Below are 19,725 nucleotides of genomic sequence, written 5' to 3'. Positions count from 1 at the left end.
ATGCTCTTTGGTTGGGTTTACATTTAGTTTGAAAGGTCCCCTATTATACTGTTTTTCATTACTTTATTATAGGTCTCAGACACATACAAAACATGTCTCTGGTGTTTGGCCTCGAAACACCAAACAGATCACCCATTGTAGCATCCCATAATCCCCTCTGTTTCGGCCCTGTTTCAAAAGTGCTGATTCTCTGTTTGTTACTTTAGACGAAAATAAGGAGCCCCTCCCCACGCCCCTCTGAGAGATATTTGGTTAAAAAGAACACAATGGTGCTCTAGGAGGAGATTCAGGTGATAAGGGGGGGGGGGGGTTACCTTGGTTGGTTATTGGCTAATGGTTACACAAGCCAAAACATCTTTATGACATCATAAAGTGGCCAAAATCTGATCAGCCCTTTTTCAGACAGGTTTTTATATAAATGGATCAGGACAGGACACATGTTTATGTATAAAAGACAGGAACAAGTGGATTTTGCATAATAGGTGACCTTTTACCTTGGTAAAATTATAAAGTTATGACCGACATTTGTTAATGTGTACAAGGCAACTTACTGCAGATATGAGACCCTGTGACCACTGGCCGTCATCCACTGCATTGGCTAGAATGGATCCAACCTGAGTTTGATATTGGATAAAGAACATAAATGACATGTTGTTTTATATTATTATATATTCTTCACATCTGAGCTGAGTGTCTGAGTAGGTGTGTTGACTGACCTTTCCTTGTGCCACCAGTTCTCTTTGAGCAGCCGATGCAGATTTAACAAGAGCGCTAGTCGCTGCTGCGATGGACTTTGCTGCTTCTAAGATCTGTTCCTCAAAGTCCAGCGTCTCATCCGCCTGCTGAAAGTAAAACACAATCATTTTTAGACAATTATCCTGCAGTAAATAAATATGAATCAGTGTGTCACTAAGTCAACCCGGGCCATAACCAGTATCTTATTAATACTCTGATCATGAAAAAAATAGATTTACATTATTATAATTATTTTTAATTTATAGGCATTAACTAAATGCTTTTTATAAGCCATATGCACTGTGTCAGGAATACAGTTCTTGTGGGGGAATATGTATTAATTTTAAATTATTTTTAAATAAGTATAATTTGTATACAGAGAATATAAAAAGTAGTACATGGAATATCCACCAGATATTTATTTTCTTGTAGTATGTAACACTTTTCCAGTTTCCTAACACTTTAAAGTAATGAGTGCATGACCTCAGTTTCCACAATGGCAGCTATTGCCTTGAGCATAACTCTTTAACTGTATCTTCTACAAAAAACACCATCCAGCATGCCTTCCTATTTCCCAAATCTGATCTAAAGACCCTTGTAAAAAATCACAGTGCATCAGTTCAGAGACAAATGTTTGCCTCAGCAGTCAGCAGCATGTGATTGACCTCCATAAACACATAAGGCACACGTGGCTGGAGACAGGGCGGGACACTGTAGGAATATGTTTGATATATAGTTGGACTGAATAACAACCTAATATATCAAACATATCAGACAGAGCCCTGCAGAGAAGGCTTCCAGGTCTACAACGGCTCAGAGAGGGAGGGGGAGGCAGGGCGAGTGAGCATGCTGGGAGAAAAAGAGCCCTCCCCCCATGTAGGGTGGGGAGGGATGAAGGAGCAGACAGGAGAGGGAGTGAAAAGGAGGAGGAAGAAGATTACAAGCAGACAAACAACAACGTGATTAACTGTTTTACAGACAAGGGTTGGTTCAAAAGTAAAACCTGGATTGTTTAAATTAAGGTTGTATTGGGTTCTTATCCATAGTGAGTTTATTTAATTTGTTTAGTTTATTTGGTTAGTTCTGACAAATTAATGGATCAAGTCAGCGGTAGACCAGCAACTCTTGTGTTCTGTGTTTTTTTTTCTATGGAGTCTGGTACTGTATGTGCACAGTGTTTGAAAACAGATTATGGAAGCACAATTATTTAAAATAGTTTATGAATATAGATAATAGGAATGCATGTTCCTAAATACAAATGAAACTTTTCTAGCATCAACGTATAATGAAAGTTAAATTAAGTGGTATTGCTCATTTAAATGTTTTTTGGTAAAGCTTGTATACTTTTAGTCCACTAGAGGGAGACACTGACATCCAAAAAGGGGGCAAAGCCTTTCACTCACTAATCCCCTTTCATAAACACAAAGGTCCTCATAGATGTCGTCTGTGTCTGTGGAATTATAGTCTGAGACAGAGCATTATATGGGCTTTATTTAAAGTGGGGTAACCTAAATATAGTCTGTGTACAGGAAGAGGTATAGAAAAGGGGGAAAGCACTACAGGCACAGAAGGATCCAACTATCCAGTCTCCAGATACAGATAAACAAACAACACAATCATGCAGTAGAACACAAACACATTCTAAAAGTCATTTCATTTCCCGAAAGCACTATCACAACCACCTCCCATTTTTTTCCCTATTGTCTCTATTCATCATGCTCTAAAGTTATTTAGGCAAAAGTGCAGCATGGGGGGCGGGGAGATGAGAAAAGGCTGAAAAAGCCTCCCTCATTTTAGTTCAGATATGAGGAACACTGCAATAAAACAAAGGAAATGGGTTCAATAAGACAGAGACCCTCTCTTCCAGAAAGGGTCACAACAGTTCATCACACATTTGAACTCTTTCCAAAATAAGCTTGAAGACCCCAGCAGTGTAATTGCGTCTCCTGGCAACACAACTCAAAATAATGTCCAAAAGTGCCTTTGAAGAAAGTTTTCCAAGCATCATACGTTAGCTCACTGGACCAGCTGTCTGAGTCAACATGGGATGTGTGAGGAAGAAAGGCTTTTTCTCCGCTAATGACATCGAGATAGCAGCTCAGTCACTGAAAAACATGACTCCACTTCAAAGTCAGAGTCACCTTTTCCTACCTTCGGCCCACATCTTCCTCTGCTGATTAATGGCAAAAACCTGTGTGTGGATTTGTGTGGGTGGAAAGGGTGGAGAGGGGCACTTATACCTTAGGCTTGGCTCTTGGTTTCAGCTGCTCTAGTTTCTTGGCTGCAGCTTCAATGGACGCTGCTGCTCCAAGGAGCTCAGTCTCAGCGATGACAGTGGGGTCCTGGGGGTCCACATACTCTGAGCCTGAAAGGGGTCGACACATACCCAGACCTTGTTCATCAAATGCTTTTTCTTTTTGGAACAGGCTCACAGAATCAACACCAAAACAAAATGTCACTGAAATCTTTTTATGGAACAAAACTATGCCTCAATAATAACTCATCCACACAATCCAGGCCTCACACAGATGCTCAATCTCCACCTACTTCAACTGCAGCAAAGCTCATGAGTACTGCACACAATTGTTTGCAGAATGACGGTAATGGCTAAAAGTTAAATAAGGTAAACTAAAAGTTAAAAGAAATTCACATTTGATGGATCATTGTCTTTTTATAGGTTTTTAAGTGCCCATAAAGCGGAGCTGTTTGGGAACAGCTTGGTAAGGCAGATGGAACGATGTTTTCGCAGATTACGTTGAGCTCTGGGGAAATCTGTTCTGCACCCCCTACCCCCCAGGCCGTCTACTCTGCTACCCCCTTCTGAGTGTATGAAAGGTGATCTGGATGAAGAAAACACACCATATCCCACTTACCTCCATCTGAGGCAGCAAGGGAGGAGAGAGGGAGAGAGAGGCAGAGAGCACATGGGACATTAGAGAGGTGAAGTGGATAGCCCCGCTGGGTCCCGGGCTATACGCTGAAATCTAATTCTCATCCAAACACAATCTATTACTCCTGTCAGATGCAGCAGTGCAGCTTCTATAGGAAACACTCGGTGTGATAACCATCCTACACAGCTTCATTTGGAGCAATCTTCAAAGCAATCTGTCTATGCTGCGATTTCAATATTGTGAAGTGACTTATCTTTATTATTGACACAGACAGGTTTGCTGGCTTTGCTCAATAATACTATAATATCATTCATGCACAAGAGGTTTAGGACTCCTTTGACTAATCTCTAACATCTCCACAATCCTGTCATGTTTTCATTTGATCAAATTGAATAGGCCTCTAATCGAAATCCTCCCGCTTCAAATGGAAGTTATTTGGCTATTTCAGCTTTCCCAGTTTTACGCTGCAGTGGCTATAATGTCTCACAGTCACTCTAAGATCCAAATCTCCTGCCAACTATTTTTGGACAGCACACAAACTTTTACAAAACGTTATCGCTTAATAAAATAACATTTGTTTTATAGGTAACCATAAACGCCTGGAATACTAAAAATACAACTCTCTGCTGTGTTTAATGGGCCAGAGGGTTAACGGTCAGTAAGGGTTGTTAAGCCCAACTTTTGTTAGTGTGCATCGTGTAAGAGTGTGTGACAGAATGTGTGGCCTCACCTTTCATGGCCTCAGCTGTCTGGACGAGCTCTGTCACACTCGCTGCAACATGCTTCGAGTGTAAGGCCAGCTGCTGTTTCTGCTCCGGTATGGGCTTGTGCAGCACCTGAAAATATAAGAGGCATGCGTACATGTATTGTTATATTATATACTCTATTTCTAACATTGAAATGACTGCCGGTGATAGCTGGGAAAAATAAGTACAACTGTTTTGTTATTTTTTCAGAAATGCCATTAAAATGTATTTTTAGCAACCCTTATTATAGGCAATGAAGCAACAGCACACTCTTTATGATAAATCACTAACTATATCACAAGGTACGTTAAGAAGCTAATGCTCTGCCAGAGTCAACTTGATGTACTACAGTATTTACTAATTATTGAAGTGAGATAATTAAGAAAGTTACTTAACACATACATTAGAAACTGTTACATGGCAATACATTTGTCTTAAAATAAAACTATGGGGAGTGTTATTATATTATGAACTAAGGAATTAAAAAATTAAAAAACAAGTGTTACTGATTAATATTTAGATTAATGTCACAATGTTCTCCAACGTTTAATCAGATCTTCTGTAGGGGTACTTTTGTAATGAATGTTGCTATGAACCGATGTGTGATGTGGAAATAATGTGTTCAGTTCATTTGTTAATGGCTGGCCATTGTTCATGAGACCACACTCTGAGCATAATGGTGGTATTGTTTTGATATTGACAACAAGCCTCAAGAAAAGACCAAATAACAGTGTGTAAGACATCACCAAAGAATATCACCAGCCTTATTGTTTTAGTAAGGGTGTTGCAACAGTAAAACACACACACACACACACACACACACACACACACACACACACACACACACACACACACACACACACACACACACACACACACACACACACACACACACACACACACACACACACACACACACACACACACACACACACACACACACACACACACACACACACACACACACACACACACACACACACACACACACACACACACACACACACACACACACACACACACACACACACACACACACACACACACACACACACACACACACACACACACACACACACACACACACACACACCTGTAGGACTTGCTCCAGAAGGTTGATGTATCCGGATGTGCACTCGGAGCCGTACTGGAGCGCCTTGATCCTCAAGTCCTCGCCCACATCTGGGTGGCAAGCCGCTTGCTGGAATTGGGAGAAGCAATGTTGTTTAAAGAATAAAAAAGGCACACTGATATGAAAATATGTGCTTAGTAAGGTGTGGAATATATGCACCTAATCTAGTGCCAATCATAACAGCTATTAAAAAACGAAATACTCATGACTCATTTGTTTGTTATATATTGATCCTCCAATGCCATAGTGCTTCTGTGTTTCTCTGTAAGTGCTCTACTGTCACTGAAGGACATCCTAAATGCTGCTCTGCTGCAAAACATTGGAAAGTGAGTGAGTCACTGCCAGCGGGAGCAGCCATAAACTCTAACGTCCTCTCTGGGTTCACGTGTTTCCTGGCAGCCCGGTGCCTGCTCTGGCCAGGTGGGGGTGGGGGTGGATTAGCACCTTGCAGGTAGACAGCATATCGGAGATGGCTTTGCGGCTCAGGTTGGCCGTGGCGATCACGTCCTCCTGCTGAGCCGAGTTGCCTGCAGCCACTGCCTTGGCCGTTGCTATGGTGATGCCCTTTGTCATGCGGATAAACTCCTCAGGTGTGGTGGACTTCTCTGGGATGTCCTTGGACTGGAACACCTGGCATGATGAAGACCCGGAGGACAGAGGTAGTTGGATAAAGGCATGACAGGAGCTCAGATATGTTAATATAGATGGGAAAATTCTACGTGAGCACATTATTATAAAGTAGGAAATCACATGTTAAGAAGAGAGGCAGATAGGATGCATACATAGGGAAATGTGTCATTAGTACTTAGGTAGACTGTGTTGAAATAGGCTGGAGCTCTTGGTAAAGCCTCCTCTCGGGCTGGGGGTCCTCCGATAAGGATTAGCACTAAATTACAAAAAACAAGCCCTTCCTTTCTCACTTTGCCTGCGCCTGCTAGCCAGACCCTGATAAGAGCTGTAAAACCTGCAGGGGCTGAGAGGAACGGCGCTGGACAGATAATAAAGGAAAAATAACAAAAAGCTCCCCTGTTGCGTTCAGAATAATAGACACAGATATCTCTGACCCTCTTTGAGCCAGCTTTGCAAAGAGCCTGTGTTTCATCAGTTGCATATAAAGAAGAGGTTGGGCCTGTGAGAGGCTCTTACTGTCAGCTCCTGTTTGATGCACTCAATGGTGGCCTCCAGTGCCCTCGTCCCGCGAGTCGCCTCATCCTCCACTGCCTTCACCGTTTTTAAAAGAGACGTCACGTTGGTCACCATCACCTGTCAAAGAAAGGGAGACATGATGAGGCTCATCGTCAGACCAGGAGGTGGAGCTCTTTATCCTCAGCTGTAAAAAGTCACTTTACAAGATTGTTTTTTTCCCTTCACTGATTTCATTACAGTGAATAATGGTTATATGCGTTGAAGGTGCTTTTCGAATGAAAATTAAAGACAACAGCTGCTGAAGAAACAGAGGCCTGTGCCTGAGGTCTGTATTTCAAATTAAAAGGAGGAGGATTTACTTCTTGTAATTCAGATGATTCAATGGTGACAACAATGGAAAAAAACAACTGAAATTGTATTCATGGTGACACATTCCGGCCTGTCAGTGCAGCATTCAGCAGAGTGTACATTATTAGGTTAGGAATTTGAGCAACATGATCTGCCGGAATTTAAGAGGGTCCCATTTGGAGGTCACCATATGTTGGAGGAACAGAAACAATCTGTCAACATAGCCAGGTCCATGGGTGGCCCTTATTCCATTTAGATGAGAAAACACAAGAAACCCCATGCAACAGTTGGAATTACATGCTGTGTTGGGATGATAGTTGTGAGAACAATAAATAAATAACTTGAGGAAGTTTCCAGAACACTAGCATATCTTTGGTTCAGACATACAGTATGTGAGGCTCTGTCACTGGTTAGACACTTTGATCTCTGTTTCTCTATTCAAGCGGCCGCAGCTGGTCGTGTACAAAATGTCTGGTCTCCTCTACAGCAGTTGGCAGCTGTGACTGTGGTCATGATGATTGAGAGTAAAATGACCACTCTCTACTTTCTAATGAATGTATAGTCCAGATTATCTTGCAGCACCTAGTAGTTGCTTAACATATTTTCTTCTCTTCAGTGTCCTTAAAACAAACATTACACATACTGTGTATCTGTCCATAAGCTTTATATTATCTTGCTTTTTCTTTATATTACAATTTGTATACAGTATTTCTTAATTTAACTACTAGCACTTCTTAACTTAAATTGTTGCTTTTTTTTTATTCAACTGCTGCTATTTCTATCACCACTAATCACATCATTTTCTGAAGGAGAAATCGTTCCCATGTGTTCCTTTTTTCTAGTTTTGTTTAACCTTTAAGGTACTTACATGGGGTATAATAATATAACATGTCTTGACCAGATTGTAAAACACTATGAGAAAGAAGTCTTTGTTTTGTAAATAATACTGACTCGACATGACAAACACAATTGTTGGGCTGACTATCCTTGAAGCATCGCTTGGATCAGGTTTTGACAGTCAAGCTGATTCATAAAGGACTAACGTCTCTACAGACACAATATATGGACTCTTGTGTTTACAGTTCCTTTTCAATAAAGCAAACTCACTTTCTATCTCACACACACAGATGCATGAAAACAATGTAGATTTATAGTGATGGGTCCAGTGCCACATGCAGATAAGACAGAGACATGGAATGTCTTGCAAACCTTCAAGGACTGTCATATAGTTCTTTTGAAAAAGCCTTACTTTGTGCTACCAGATACATCAAAAATAAACAAAGCAGTAATATAAAAAGAGAGCATTTCTATTACACATATCTACAGTGTATGGATTATCCTCTAAGTGAGAAGGCATACGCTGAATATTAAAATGGAGACATTGCTGAAATCAATACACAGCTAAACCAGATATGACAGTCATTTGTTAAAGCAGATTATTCCTTTACCTTGGCAGCGCTCTTCAGCTGATACATGGACGGGTCGTCAGCTGGCTTGCCCGCGGCACACTTGGTGGCGCTGATGAGTTCGGCCAGGGCCTTGGCCACATCTCGCACCGCGTTTATTAGAACCACCTGAGGAGATAGAGCGGGAATCAATAATGGAGAGGGTACAGGTTTATCAGTAGCACCCAGGGGAGAGGATTTAACACCGCTGCCCTCATCACAACCACCTCATCATGATACTTCAGACTTACAGTGGTGAAGGGCAGAGATACAGGCATACACACAGAGGAGACACAATGGGTATCACATGAAACCGCAATTACAAATGAATCTAATGCTGGGTGTGGAGAAAGATAAATGAAATTCATTCTAAATGAATAATACAATATAATAGTCTAGTGATAATGTGTTACAATAGAAAGCGCAGTTTAGCTTAGTGTAAAAGTAATGGTCAACGTTTCTAGGATGCCCATGACTATAATGCAATAAGAAAATCCTGGTGACCGGCGATTATGAAAGTATTAGGATAACATTTAAGTAACACTGTCTTAATAATTATAAAATGATTGTTAAAAGCATTATGAATAATATATTAGTTTTTATAACTATGATTAACAGTGCTATAAGAAATTAAAAGTATGTATCAGGTGTCATAGAAATTGTCACCAAAGTAATTATTGTATCAAATGTAACTTAATTTCAGTATTTACAATGAACACAATGAATCCAACACCTACAGACATTTGTTTCAGTGTTTCCAAAAACAAAAGGCATAGCTTGTGTCACCTTGAATAGTTTCAATGACGGCCAAACAAGTGATTTTTGTTAGAAAATAACAATAATGTTTTATTTGTTCCTCACCTGTGTCTCTGGGTCCTCAGAGCCCATGCTGGTGGCTCCCTGTTTGACCACCTCAGTGAGCTGGGTGATGGTCTTGGCCGAGGACTGGGCCGCCTGGGCCAGTTTCTCCTGGCTGGACGCGGCTCCAGCCACCAGCAGCTTGGTGTCCTCCACCAGCGCCTTGGCTGTCTTCAAGATGCTCTCCCTGAGGGACGGGACACATTGTGTCACAATCTGCTGCACAGTCCCACTCAAGTACCGGCAACACGCAAAGGAAGCTGTTGTTTTTGTAAAAGACAGTGTGTTCAAAAATTGTATTTTTAAATGTTCATTCATTACGTAAAGAGCATACGGATATTGGGCTTCGGCAGACAAACTGCACTTCCTCTCGGTGAGTCACCAAAAGGAAAATGGAGCTCTGACGTTACAATGTAAAAACTTAACAACTGAAATCTTAGTATAACATTTTATATTACCCCTTTTCTCAGAACACGTTAACATTTCCTTTTCAACCTCATCAACCTTTTCTTTTTTTAGAGACTTTAGTTTAACATGGTGTGTTGGTCAAGGTCGTTGCACCTGTGGTCAGCAAAAGACTCTTCATTCTCAGGGCTCAGTGTTCCAGCTGAGGCGAACATGATTGTGGTGTCCAGGTCAGCGATGATGCCAGAAACAGCGCAGGCTGCTGTGATGCAGGCCTGGGTGCCTTTGTTCCCTGCCTGCAGAGCTGACAGTACCAAGGACACCTGGAACATGTGAAGCAGAGCATTAGATATGCAGAGAGTCCTTCAAACACGCTGTTTTCAGAGGTGTAAAAAGCACCTAAGAATAACCCTAGTTTCGGTGTGCTCTGCATATTTTGTTATGATTAACCAGCAGTTTTTTTACTCTCTGGGATGTTGGCAGAGCCCTTATAAATCAGGGGAGTGAGGTTGTAAATATTTAGAGTGAAAGATATGGTCGAGCCGGATTAAAGGAGGATGCTGGGAGTAAGAAGAGGGAGCCGGGTTAAACATGCAACAAATTAGAGTCTGCTGCACAATCACATTAAGTCAATGAGCCTGAGTCTGCAAATCACACATCTCCCTTGAAGACTGCTGTCCGCCTGTCCCTCTTAAACAAATGGAGAGCTCTTAGAGGTGCATTTCAAACATACGCTTCACGTATTAGCAAACGTAGGACCACAAATTATTCACGTTTGGTATCAGCCCTTAATCAATTCATTGCCTCAGAGCGGAGAGAAATTCTAATGTGTGAGCAGCACGGCTAGCTGCGGCCGGGTCGCAGCAGGGGGACATTAGTATTATCATTAACAGCACAGTGAGGGGCTGATCAGGAGAGCTGGCTCACATGACCTGCATGGTACAAAATAAAGTAAAAAAACAGTTATTCCCACCTAGAATAACATACAATATAGTCCTCTGACTCTATACTAGAGCAATATTGGGCTAAAGCTACACTTTAAAGTTCTCCTATCATAATATTTATAGGCATATATTATAGGTCTCAGATACTGTATATAAAAAACATGTATATGAAGTTTTTTGCTCAAAATACCAAACAGATCACCCATTCTAGCCATGCCTCATACCCCTCTATTTCAGCCCTGTTAGAGAAGTGCTGATTCTGGGTCCGTAGCTTTACCCAGATACTCAGCTAAATGCTGCTGTGATGAAACACCATATTATGTTCAAAACCACATCAAGGATTATTTCTGAAACAGTATGGAGCTCAAAGGCTTTTTCTCTTTTTACCACAAGGTGAGTACCTTTTTATTTCTTGCTTTTTTTAGACATACTCTCTCCAGTACAGCGTTAGCTCTGAGTGTTAGCGGTGCTCGCTAATGGAAACAAAGACCATATTACTTCCAAAACACGTTGTGCATTGTTTCTGATAGCGGCGTATCTGATGCAAATCTGGATCAGCACCTGTTTTCGGACACTTTGTGAGTTCCATTACGTACCGGGGACACATATTTATGGATAAAAGACATACAAAAGTGCATTTTGCATGATAGGAGACCTTTAATAATAATGAATAATAATCATAATACAAAGCATACCTGTAACGGTATAGTAAATAGTTATTCACGCCTGAACTGCAGCAAATTCTTGCAGCTACACAAAATTAAATGATCTTAATCACTTTTTTTAAATAAGTACAGATGCATAAAATACACTTCTAAATGCAGAAATGGCCAATTACGACAGCAAAAAATAGACTGCCCCTAAACATGTAGGTTGTGCAAAGCTTTCTTCTGCGGGAGTTAAAGATGTTGCACCAGTTCCAGTCTCCCTGGCTTACCTTCTCGACGACGGCGCGGGCACACTCGATGAGCTCCCTCTTGGAGAAGCTGTCCGTGGGGCTGAGCTGCAGGGCTCCAGCCTTCTGCACCATGTAGATACAGCCGTGGCCCAGCTCCTGCACTCGTGTCTTTATCTGGAACCCAACCTGAAAGCAGAACCAGACATCGACTTCCATCCATCTTCTAATTTGTGTCACTGTACGAAACAATTGCACTCATGTCTTTAACTGGCATGTCTCTTATCCAGCAGTTGGAGGACAATGAATTGAAGCACCCTCACAGAGGGAATGATGGCCCTACACCTTTAATTTACAGACTGAGATTCATGGGTGGGGGTGGTACTTCATTATGAGCATCACTATAGGCTTTTAGACTTGTACTTAGAGGCACAATGTCGCTATGGTAACCAGCAGGGTTTCTAGCAGCCTGTTATGTACAAGATATTGATAAGAGCTGTGCGCTTATTAGTACAATGTTTCCACACATTGCTGTCCTCTGGACTACACAGAGAAGCTTTAAGAAAAGTCTGTCTGGACGCTGGAGGGGTTTATTTCTGTTTGATCTCACACAGTCGGGAGCAGCCTCGAGGAAGGGGCGTCACAGCTCACATCTGCTCTGATCACTGAGTGAGTGAATAGATCCCAAAGCGTTTCTGGTGTAAAATACAGCCCTTAGCCGATATTTCAGTCTGACGTTTCAGGGGCACAATTGCAAGATAGATATACTGCGGATATGGTAAATCTTTTAAAACATCATTTTATTTTTCCCCATATGCTCCATAGAACAGAGAGCGTGGCTTCTCACCTCTTTGGGCTCTGCGGTGGCTGCAGCGAGGTGTCCTTGGTGTGCGAGCTGTCCGTAGTCCACTGTCACCTGAGAGGCAAGGCCACCGAGCTCTTCAGGGCAGGTTATTGACTTGGTCATCTGGCGACAGGAAGAACATACATCATCAGCAGAGGCAGATTGATGTTTCTCCAGCCCTACTGACAAATATTGTCATGGCAGATTGAAAATGTAATGGAAAACACATAGAGTCAGGCGTTAATATCTTAGTGCACTCACCATCTCCTGCGCCGTGATAGCGATGGCCTTGGAGTACTTCACCATGGTGGTCTGGTAGTCCACAAACGAACCCTCAGGCTCGGGGGGTGTTCCTTCATCCAGCTGGGAAAATGAACCTTTTAGTTATCATCTCTCCATAGGACATGGTGCAAAGCTATCCTCAGTGTTTACTACAATTTACTTTATGTGAGATTTTTGTTATCGCTTGGTATCACTAAAAGTGATAACAAACATTAAAGGTTAATAATTATTCCACCATTTCTTTAAGGCCTGGTCTCATAGCTTAGTTACAGATTCTGCTTTAAACTTTGTTCCTAAATGTCATGCTTTATTGATAAGTATTATTATGATTTTCAAATCTGAGGATCTTTTGGTTTTTAAGTTGTGTCAGCGCGCAATCAAGTGAAGGATGCAATTGTTTCCAATGCAGCTTGTGTTGTTTTTTCCCCTGAAGTTATTACTCATCAAGTTGGATGTTGTTTTTTACATTAGAAAAATCGTCTCCAGCTGTGAAAGCTAATAATTAAATCATAAATAGTCCTTTTCTTTAGGGGAAGTATGAGGCAGCTTCAAAGATGAATCAGATATGTGAGGATTACCAACACACTATTGGCAGCCCAGGATCTATTTACAGTTCAAGGTAATTCATATATAATGTATTAACAATAAAAAAGCCATAATTGAGAAAATATAAACCTTTTTATGTATACATTCTTGTAAAATGGGGCCACTTTATAAATTCTCATTGGTTTTTAATGACTGTTGCTCTCCTGCGTTTAAGCTGAGGGTAACATATAATTAAAAACACAAGGATCTTAGCCAAGAGGATATTTTCTGGCTATGAGCAGATCATCACCAATTATTAACTGTGATGACTACACAGTGACATGTCCCCCAGCAGGACGAGTGACAGCTAACATCACCAGTGGGCTGTGGGTTTAAAACTTGTCATCCCTTAGACTAATGAGAGTCACTGACAAGGACACGGTCGCTGCACACTCACTGTGGATTTTTTCTCTTACAGGCAAAGCTCCTTTTGCCTTAAAGGAGACCTATCATGCTATATTTTAATAATATATTGTAGGGCCATACCTATATAAGGTATATTTATACATTTTCTTTTTCAAAATACCAAACAGATCATGCATTCGTTCATGCCCCATTTCGCTCTATTTTGCTCTCCTCCACCCTGTCTTTGCATGCGCTGCAGCTGACCACGCCCCCCTGCAAAGGAGGGGGCCGAGTTACGAGCGTCATGTTACCATGCTGTTACCATGCTGTTACCATGCTGTTACCATGCTGTTACCATGCCAAGCCAACCTCTCATTCCCCTGATTGGTGGAGTGTTGGCCATATAGACGGAGCTCCTCGTCAATGACGTCAGACTATTTTCAAATCTGTATCAGTCTGTATCAGATCAGTTAAAGCCCCGGTTTTAGAGATTTGGGTATGGAGAAAAAGAGAGAGGGTTGTGTTTTCTGACACTTGGTGAGTTCCCTGACACACCGCGGACACATATTCATGTATAAAAGACGTACAAAGGTGCACTTTGCATGATAGGTCCCCTTTAAGGTTGGTAATAAGTGTCAACCTGAAATCCATTTAAAACCACCTGAGCATTCTTTATCAAAACACACACAAACACACCCTTACTCACCCTGCCCATGGACTCAGCGATGGCCTCCACCATGCCCCCAACCATGCCTCCTTCACTGGCTGCCTCATTCAAAGTAATCATGATGTCGTCCACCGCCTCCTTCATCAGCTGGGATGCTTCAGAGATGGCATCGTGGGTGTGGGACGCCTGGGGACCCAGCCAGCAGATTAACGTTTCTGTACCAATGTCTTGGTCTAACCAGAATGAAATTCATCAGCATGTCCCTACAGCTGGTGAGTACGCAGTGTCACACTGAAGGACACTTCACCAGGCTGGATTATTGCTGCTGTAAGGACTTGTATTATTTTTGAAATATTAAAACTCAAAATGAAACAAAAGAAACATTGTTATTTATTTTGTTTTATCTCCAGTGAACATAATATGAGACTTATTAAACATAACAAATATGACATGTAGCACTATCCCAGAGAGCACAAATTCCCTACAGTTCTCACTTACACTGAATAATGTAGGCAAGGTTAGACAGACAACAGAGGTTTATCACAAGGATCTTGTATTTTTTCTTTACTTATGGTGGCTGAGCTTGAGGAACAACGGAAACACCAGGGGTTACAAGTTGTGTAATAAACAGGGCATTTAAAAACAATCACAACAATCAATTAAAAAAAGAATAGGGAATTCTAAAACCTAGTAAGAGCTCCTGCTGATTTGTTCTGAGTTTGAAACGAGCAAAAAGAGTTATAGCTAAAAGAAAACGTTATAGAGAATTTCCGAAAATTAGGCAGATGTAAGTTCTTCATGATCCCCTTTATCAAAATAAATAAACCCTTGAAAGAACAGGACTGTTTAACTGTCCTAACCTGCTGAAATGTTGCTTGATATCACAGGTGACCCTTGTAATAGACGTAATGGTTAAACAGTCTGTGTCTATACTGTATGAGCGGCTTAGCACCTTTGGGTTTCCCCCTCCTTCCTTGGCAGCGTAGAGCATCTGCAGGGCAGACTCTGAGAGGGTCTTGGTCTGGTCTAAGATGGTCATCTGCTGCTGGTGGTCATGCAGCTTAGAGGCCAGGCCCACCGCTGCCACTATGAGAGGATCAAAGTAACGGGCGAGCTGGGACACCTGGAAGAAGAAGTATTGGAGAGGAAAGATTTGATCACAAGACAGAAGACAGAGGGAATGGGTTTTTCTATCTAAATCCAGAGGGGATAAAGCGATATATGGTCAGACCAGCACCTTGTGTCCTAGTTGGGCAGCTTCCCCTCGAGCCGTTGTGGAGACGGGATCAATCAGATGCCCAATCTCCTGCACAGAGGATGTCAGCTGATCCTGGAGGGCCTGGTGAGTTACAACAGCAGAGAATTACGGTGTAAGTCACAGCAGAAAGACTACAGATCCCATTCAGTTCTGGAGCTGATGAGGTACTTGAACTCACTTCCATGGAGATATCATCTCTGCAGGGCAAAGTCTGCCCAACTGAAGCTAGGGAAGCGTGCTCAATGTCCCGGATACACTTATTGATGTTATCAATGGAGTAATCACACTCCCTCTGGCCCGGTGCCTTGTCCCTGTTATCAGAAATGTTAAGAAATAGATATGTTAATAGATATAAATAAATATACAATACATTTAAACAGTTTGAATATTGAAAAGATTAAGATGTATAAAAATCCCCAATTCATCTCAAATAGATACTTAAATACATTTAAATGTAATAGTTTGACAATACGGGAAATATTTTCTTCCCACTTTTCTGACTGGGTTGGATGAGAAAATGTACACCATTTTTACATCTGTATGTTTTATATGGAGCTACAGCAGCTGGCCTGGAAACAGCTAACCTGTCTCTGTCCAAAGGTAAAACTAAAACTGCCAATATCTTGTTTGTTCTACCTGCAGAGTGGGCTTTACAGGATTTAATGGCCAGGGGTCTCTCCATCACCATGAGCTCACTTTTAAGCACACGTTCAGACATGTGATAACCAAATGCAGTCTATTGTGGACCGTATCTATCTGTGAGTATAGCATATGTCTTGGTTTGGAGGATGATGACTAGATAGATCTAGGTGGGTAAGTACCTTTGACTAAATGTGTTGCAGATCCACTGGAATTTCTCCAATGCTCAATACAGTAGCTTTAAATAATCTATTACGAGGCAGCCCATCTCAGCAGGTATGAACTAATGTGAGCATTTATTGCTTATTTGAGCAGAGTAAGCCCTCTGGCTTCAGAATCATATTTTTCTGTGGGTAACCAACACAAACTTCGATTAAAGAAAATCCTTCAGAGACTGATGTGGCAGGAGATAGGAATAATACCAACCTGATGGAGGTGATCAGACTTTTGATGGAGTCAGAGACTGTTCTGGAGTGGCCAGCCAGTATGGACCATGTTGGAGGATCTTTGGGGTTGAGCACCAGCGAGCGGGCTGTTTCTAATAGATAAGTGGAGCTATCGAGCATGGAGCGGGCTGAACGCACAATGGGCTCCTGAGATGCTGAGCCCTGTGGAAATAAAAAGATTAGTGCAGGTGAAACAACAGCCCAGGGAGCATCTCAACAGCAAAGAGCTAGCCACATGTTCATGACAGAGGTGTTAATATTCCTTGACTACCTGGGAGAGATCAAAGGCCCAATCGAAGGGAGGGATGAGATTAAAAAGGCAGCTTTACACAGATGCAGGAAGAAACACCTTCAGTCTTTATGATCCCAGCCAAAGCTTCCCTCGACAATTAGATTAACAAGCTGAAGATTAGAGCAGCTGTGCTGAAAAAGAGTGCAGTTAAACACTGCCCTCCAACAGATTACAGCCATAAAGCTGTAAAGAGGACTGTGCGAGAACTGCTTCACTCAGATTGAAAAATAAAAAGGCATCTTTCTTCTAGAATCTTTAAAACATAGAAAGAAAAGGGAACATTGGACCTTAATCCAATTCCCCCCTATGTTCGCTGTAAAAACCTTTCTGTGTTGGCACATATAAAAGTGTCTGTTTGAAGGGGATTGAGAGCAGGAGTTACAGACATATTCACGAAATCACCCTGAAGAGTAGCTTCACTAGGATGAGTGAGAAGAGAAAGCTAATTGGATGTTCCTGAGTCCCTGGTCAAATATAACCAGTCATTTTCATTCAGCTAAATCACTAGGAACTGAGGAAAGAATCAAAAAGAAGGTTCTGAACAAACACGGATCAAATTAGATGAATACCTCATGGCTGATTTGCGCTGGGATGCTGGCAAACTCAGGGTTGTTGGAAAAAGTTGACAGGTTTTCTACAGCCTCAAGGAGAGGGGTCGTAGCAACACGGCATCTGTTTCTGTTATCTTCCGAAAAATCCCCGTCCGAGCTCTGAAACAAGACGACTGCATATAAATATTTGTCTAATTTGGTCATATTTCTGTAAGCCACTGAATTATACACACAATCACAGCTTCTCACGTGACGAAAGAATTCTGTAACAAATTTACACTCAACGTTTTGATCAGTTGGGGAGTTGACCTTGATGGTTTTCACAAGGTTGGCTGTGGTATTGGCCACCTCTTTGGCTGACTGGACAAACTGTCGCCTAGCCACAGGGTTGGAGGTCTTAGAAGAAGCCAGGCGGCAGGCATTACAGAGAGCTGAGGTGTGCTTGGCTACAATTGTTGCTGCAGACAAGATCTGACAAAGAAAAGACAAACAGGAAGCAGATTTTTTATGAAATGAGGCAGCCCAGTGAGGTGTGTAGACTCTAGAGTAACACTCAGGTGTATTCTAAGGTTTTCAAACTTAAAGTGTTATTAAATCAGTCACATAAGAGTTATGTGGCCAGGGTTTGAACCTTCTTACCTGTGAGGGACTGCTGGCTGGGTCAACTAAGTTCTGACAAGCCATCTGTATGGCCTGGTGGGCTTTGGCAAACTGGATGGGGTCCACCAGCCCCTCGTGCCCTGACTGACTATTCGGATCAGACACACCTACAAGATAAGAGGCCTACAAGGAAGAAAACACAAACAGTTATATTAATGTTTCAGTTTTCAAATTGAGAAAGTATTTTTGTTTTGAATGATCCATTTTTTGTCAACAACAAGCTATCGCCCACCACATGCAGTCCACATTCTCTGACAAATATGATCACATGATTACAGTACATGGACAGATACAATTTTAAATGATATTGTATACATTTTGCAAAACAGGAGAGCTTTCTGCAGAGGAAACAAAATAATGCCCTTTTCCAGACAAGGCAACTGAATGTTGAATAGCAGTTTTCAGCTTTAGGGATGGGAGCCAATGAAACCTGGCTATCTGTCATAGCCTGCTAAGCTTTAAATGCCACTTATGAATGGATTCCTTCATGTCAAGATGTTTGAATCTGTTTTCATGTATTGTTGAGAGGGCTGTAATAACCTTTAGAAAATGCTCAACAATTTGTTTTTCCAAATTGAAATGTTACAGGATGAATTCTAAGTAGATTAAAACAAACAGGAAGAGTAGTACAGAAGAGGAAACAGCTCAGATGAAAGCCAAAGCATAGTCATAATATTTAAAGTTACTATAATGCTGTGATCTCACCTGTCCTGCAGCCTCCGTCAGGCCACACAGAGCTTTGGACGCCACGCACACGCTCTCCCCAAAGGCCATCACATCCCCTGTTTTACAGTTATGTGATATACCTGCCATTGATTCTCCTAGGACCTGAGGGGTGAGGAAACGGAGAAAACATATTTTAATTACATCTTCATCTGCCTAATATATAAACTATCTCTGACAGTTGAAGTATATAGATGAGACAATTATTTTTGAAAAGCTGTACCTTTGAATTTTCCATCACGCTCTCGATGCAGTCAAAGTAGGAGAGCTCGTTGGCAGGCTCATTGGGATTATCTAGCAGGCCTCTGACAGCCTACACACAGACAGAGATGATGAGAACTAAAGCTAGAATGGACACACCACTAAAACATTCCTGCCTTGATAGTACACTTTAATCAGCAACTAAACTCAAAGAAAAAATAAATACTATAAATGTAAATCAAACTGATGAGAATATACTGCCTTGATAAATCATCATAGTCAAGCCTTTAAAATGTGCAGCCTTATGCCATTTTCAGTAACTTGAGTAAGCTTAAGTATGCAAAAATGCTCTGGTTCAACCAGTGTCACTAATGCACTTCCTATAGTTCTGAATTAATTGTCCATACACAAGTAATGGCTTTCGGGGCCTAATCAAATGCAAAATAGATGCAAAGAAAAGGATGAAAATAATGCACTTAGTTTCCTCAATAAAACCCATACAGGCATGAAAGGGCAACAGAAAACAGTCCTGAAGAGAAGGAGTCTGTACAGTGTATGTGAGAACGGTTACCTCCAACTCCCTCAAGGCATTGTCACACTCCCTTTGTCCTGCTGCTTGCTGGGTACAGAGCGTGATCAGCTGGTTAATACTCTCTGTCACTGCCCTGAAACACACAGACACACACA

The 19,725-nt window shown here is 41.6% G+C and overlaps 1 protein-coding gene across 6 annotated transcripts in view; it reads right to left on the bottom strand.

Annotated features, from left to right (window-relative positions):
- tln2b (talin 2b) overlaps positions 1-19,725 on the bottom strand; it is an 80,727-nt gene that overhangs the window by 3,685 nt on the left and 57,317 nt on the right. For 3 of the 6 annotated variants that reach the window (XM_079683213.1, XM_079683215.1, XM_079683214.1), the window contains exons 31-54: positions 19,610-19,703; positions 19,061-19,150; positions 18,820-18,942; positions 18,094-18,237; positions 17,740-17,925; positions 17,473-17,613; positions 16,592-16,773; positions 15,705-15,837; positions 15,506-15,607; positions 15,221-15,391; positions 14,308-14,454; positions 12,651-12,752; positions 12,393-12,512; positions 11,588-11,734; positions 9,863-10,029; positions 9,305-9,488; positions 8,447-8,572; positions 6,651-6,767; positions 5,949-6,134; positions 5,466-5,573; positions 4,357-4,462; positions 2,976-3,100; positions 717-842; positions 552-614 (exon numbers count right to left, since the gene is read on the bottom strand). In XM_079683213.1, coding sequence (XP_079539339.1) covers positions 552-614; positions 717-842; positions 2,976-3,100; positions 4,357-4,462; positions 5,466-5,573; positions 5,949-6,134; positions 6,651-6,767; positions 8,447-8,572; positions 9,305-9,488; positions 9,863-10,029; positions 11,588-11,734; positions 12,393-12,512; positions 12,651-12,752; positions 14,308-14,454; positions 15,221-15,391; positions 15,506-15,607; positions 15,705-15,837; positions 16,592-16,773; positions 17,473-17,613; positions 17,740-17,925; positions 18,094-18,237; positions 18,820-18,942; positions 19,061-19,150; positions 19,610-19,703 — 3,190 coding nt within the window. The remainder of the gene's footprint in view (positions 1-551; positions 615-716; positions 843-2,975; positions 3,101-4,356; positions 4,463-5,465; positions 5,574-5,948; positions 6,135-6,650; positions 6,768-8,446; positions 8,573-9,304; positions 9,489-9,862; positions 10,030-11,587; positions 11,735-12,392; positions 12,513-12,650; positions 12,753-14,307; positions 14,455-15,220; positions 15,392-15,505; positions 15,608-15,704; positions 15,838-16,591; positions 16,774-17,472; positions 17,614-17,739; positions 17,926-18,093; positions 18,238-18,819; positions 18,943-19,060; positions 19,151-19,609; positions 19,704-19,725) is intronic. The other 3 variants (XM_079683217.1, XM_079683218.1, XM_079683216.1) reach the window with 2 other exon arrangements.

Source organism: Notothenia rossii (assembly GCF_949606895.1).
Source record: "Notothenia rossii genome assembly, chromosome: 5".
Classification (NCBI taxonomy): domain Eukaryota; kingdom Metazoa; phylum Chordata; class Actinopteri; order Perciformes; family Nototheniidae; genus Notothenia; species Notothenia rossii.
Note: the sequence above shows the minus strand (reverse complement) of the source record. Positions and strands in the feature narration are given on the sequence as shown.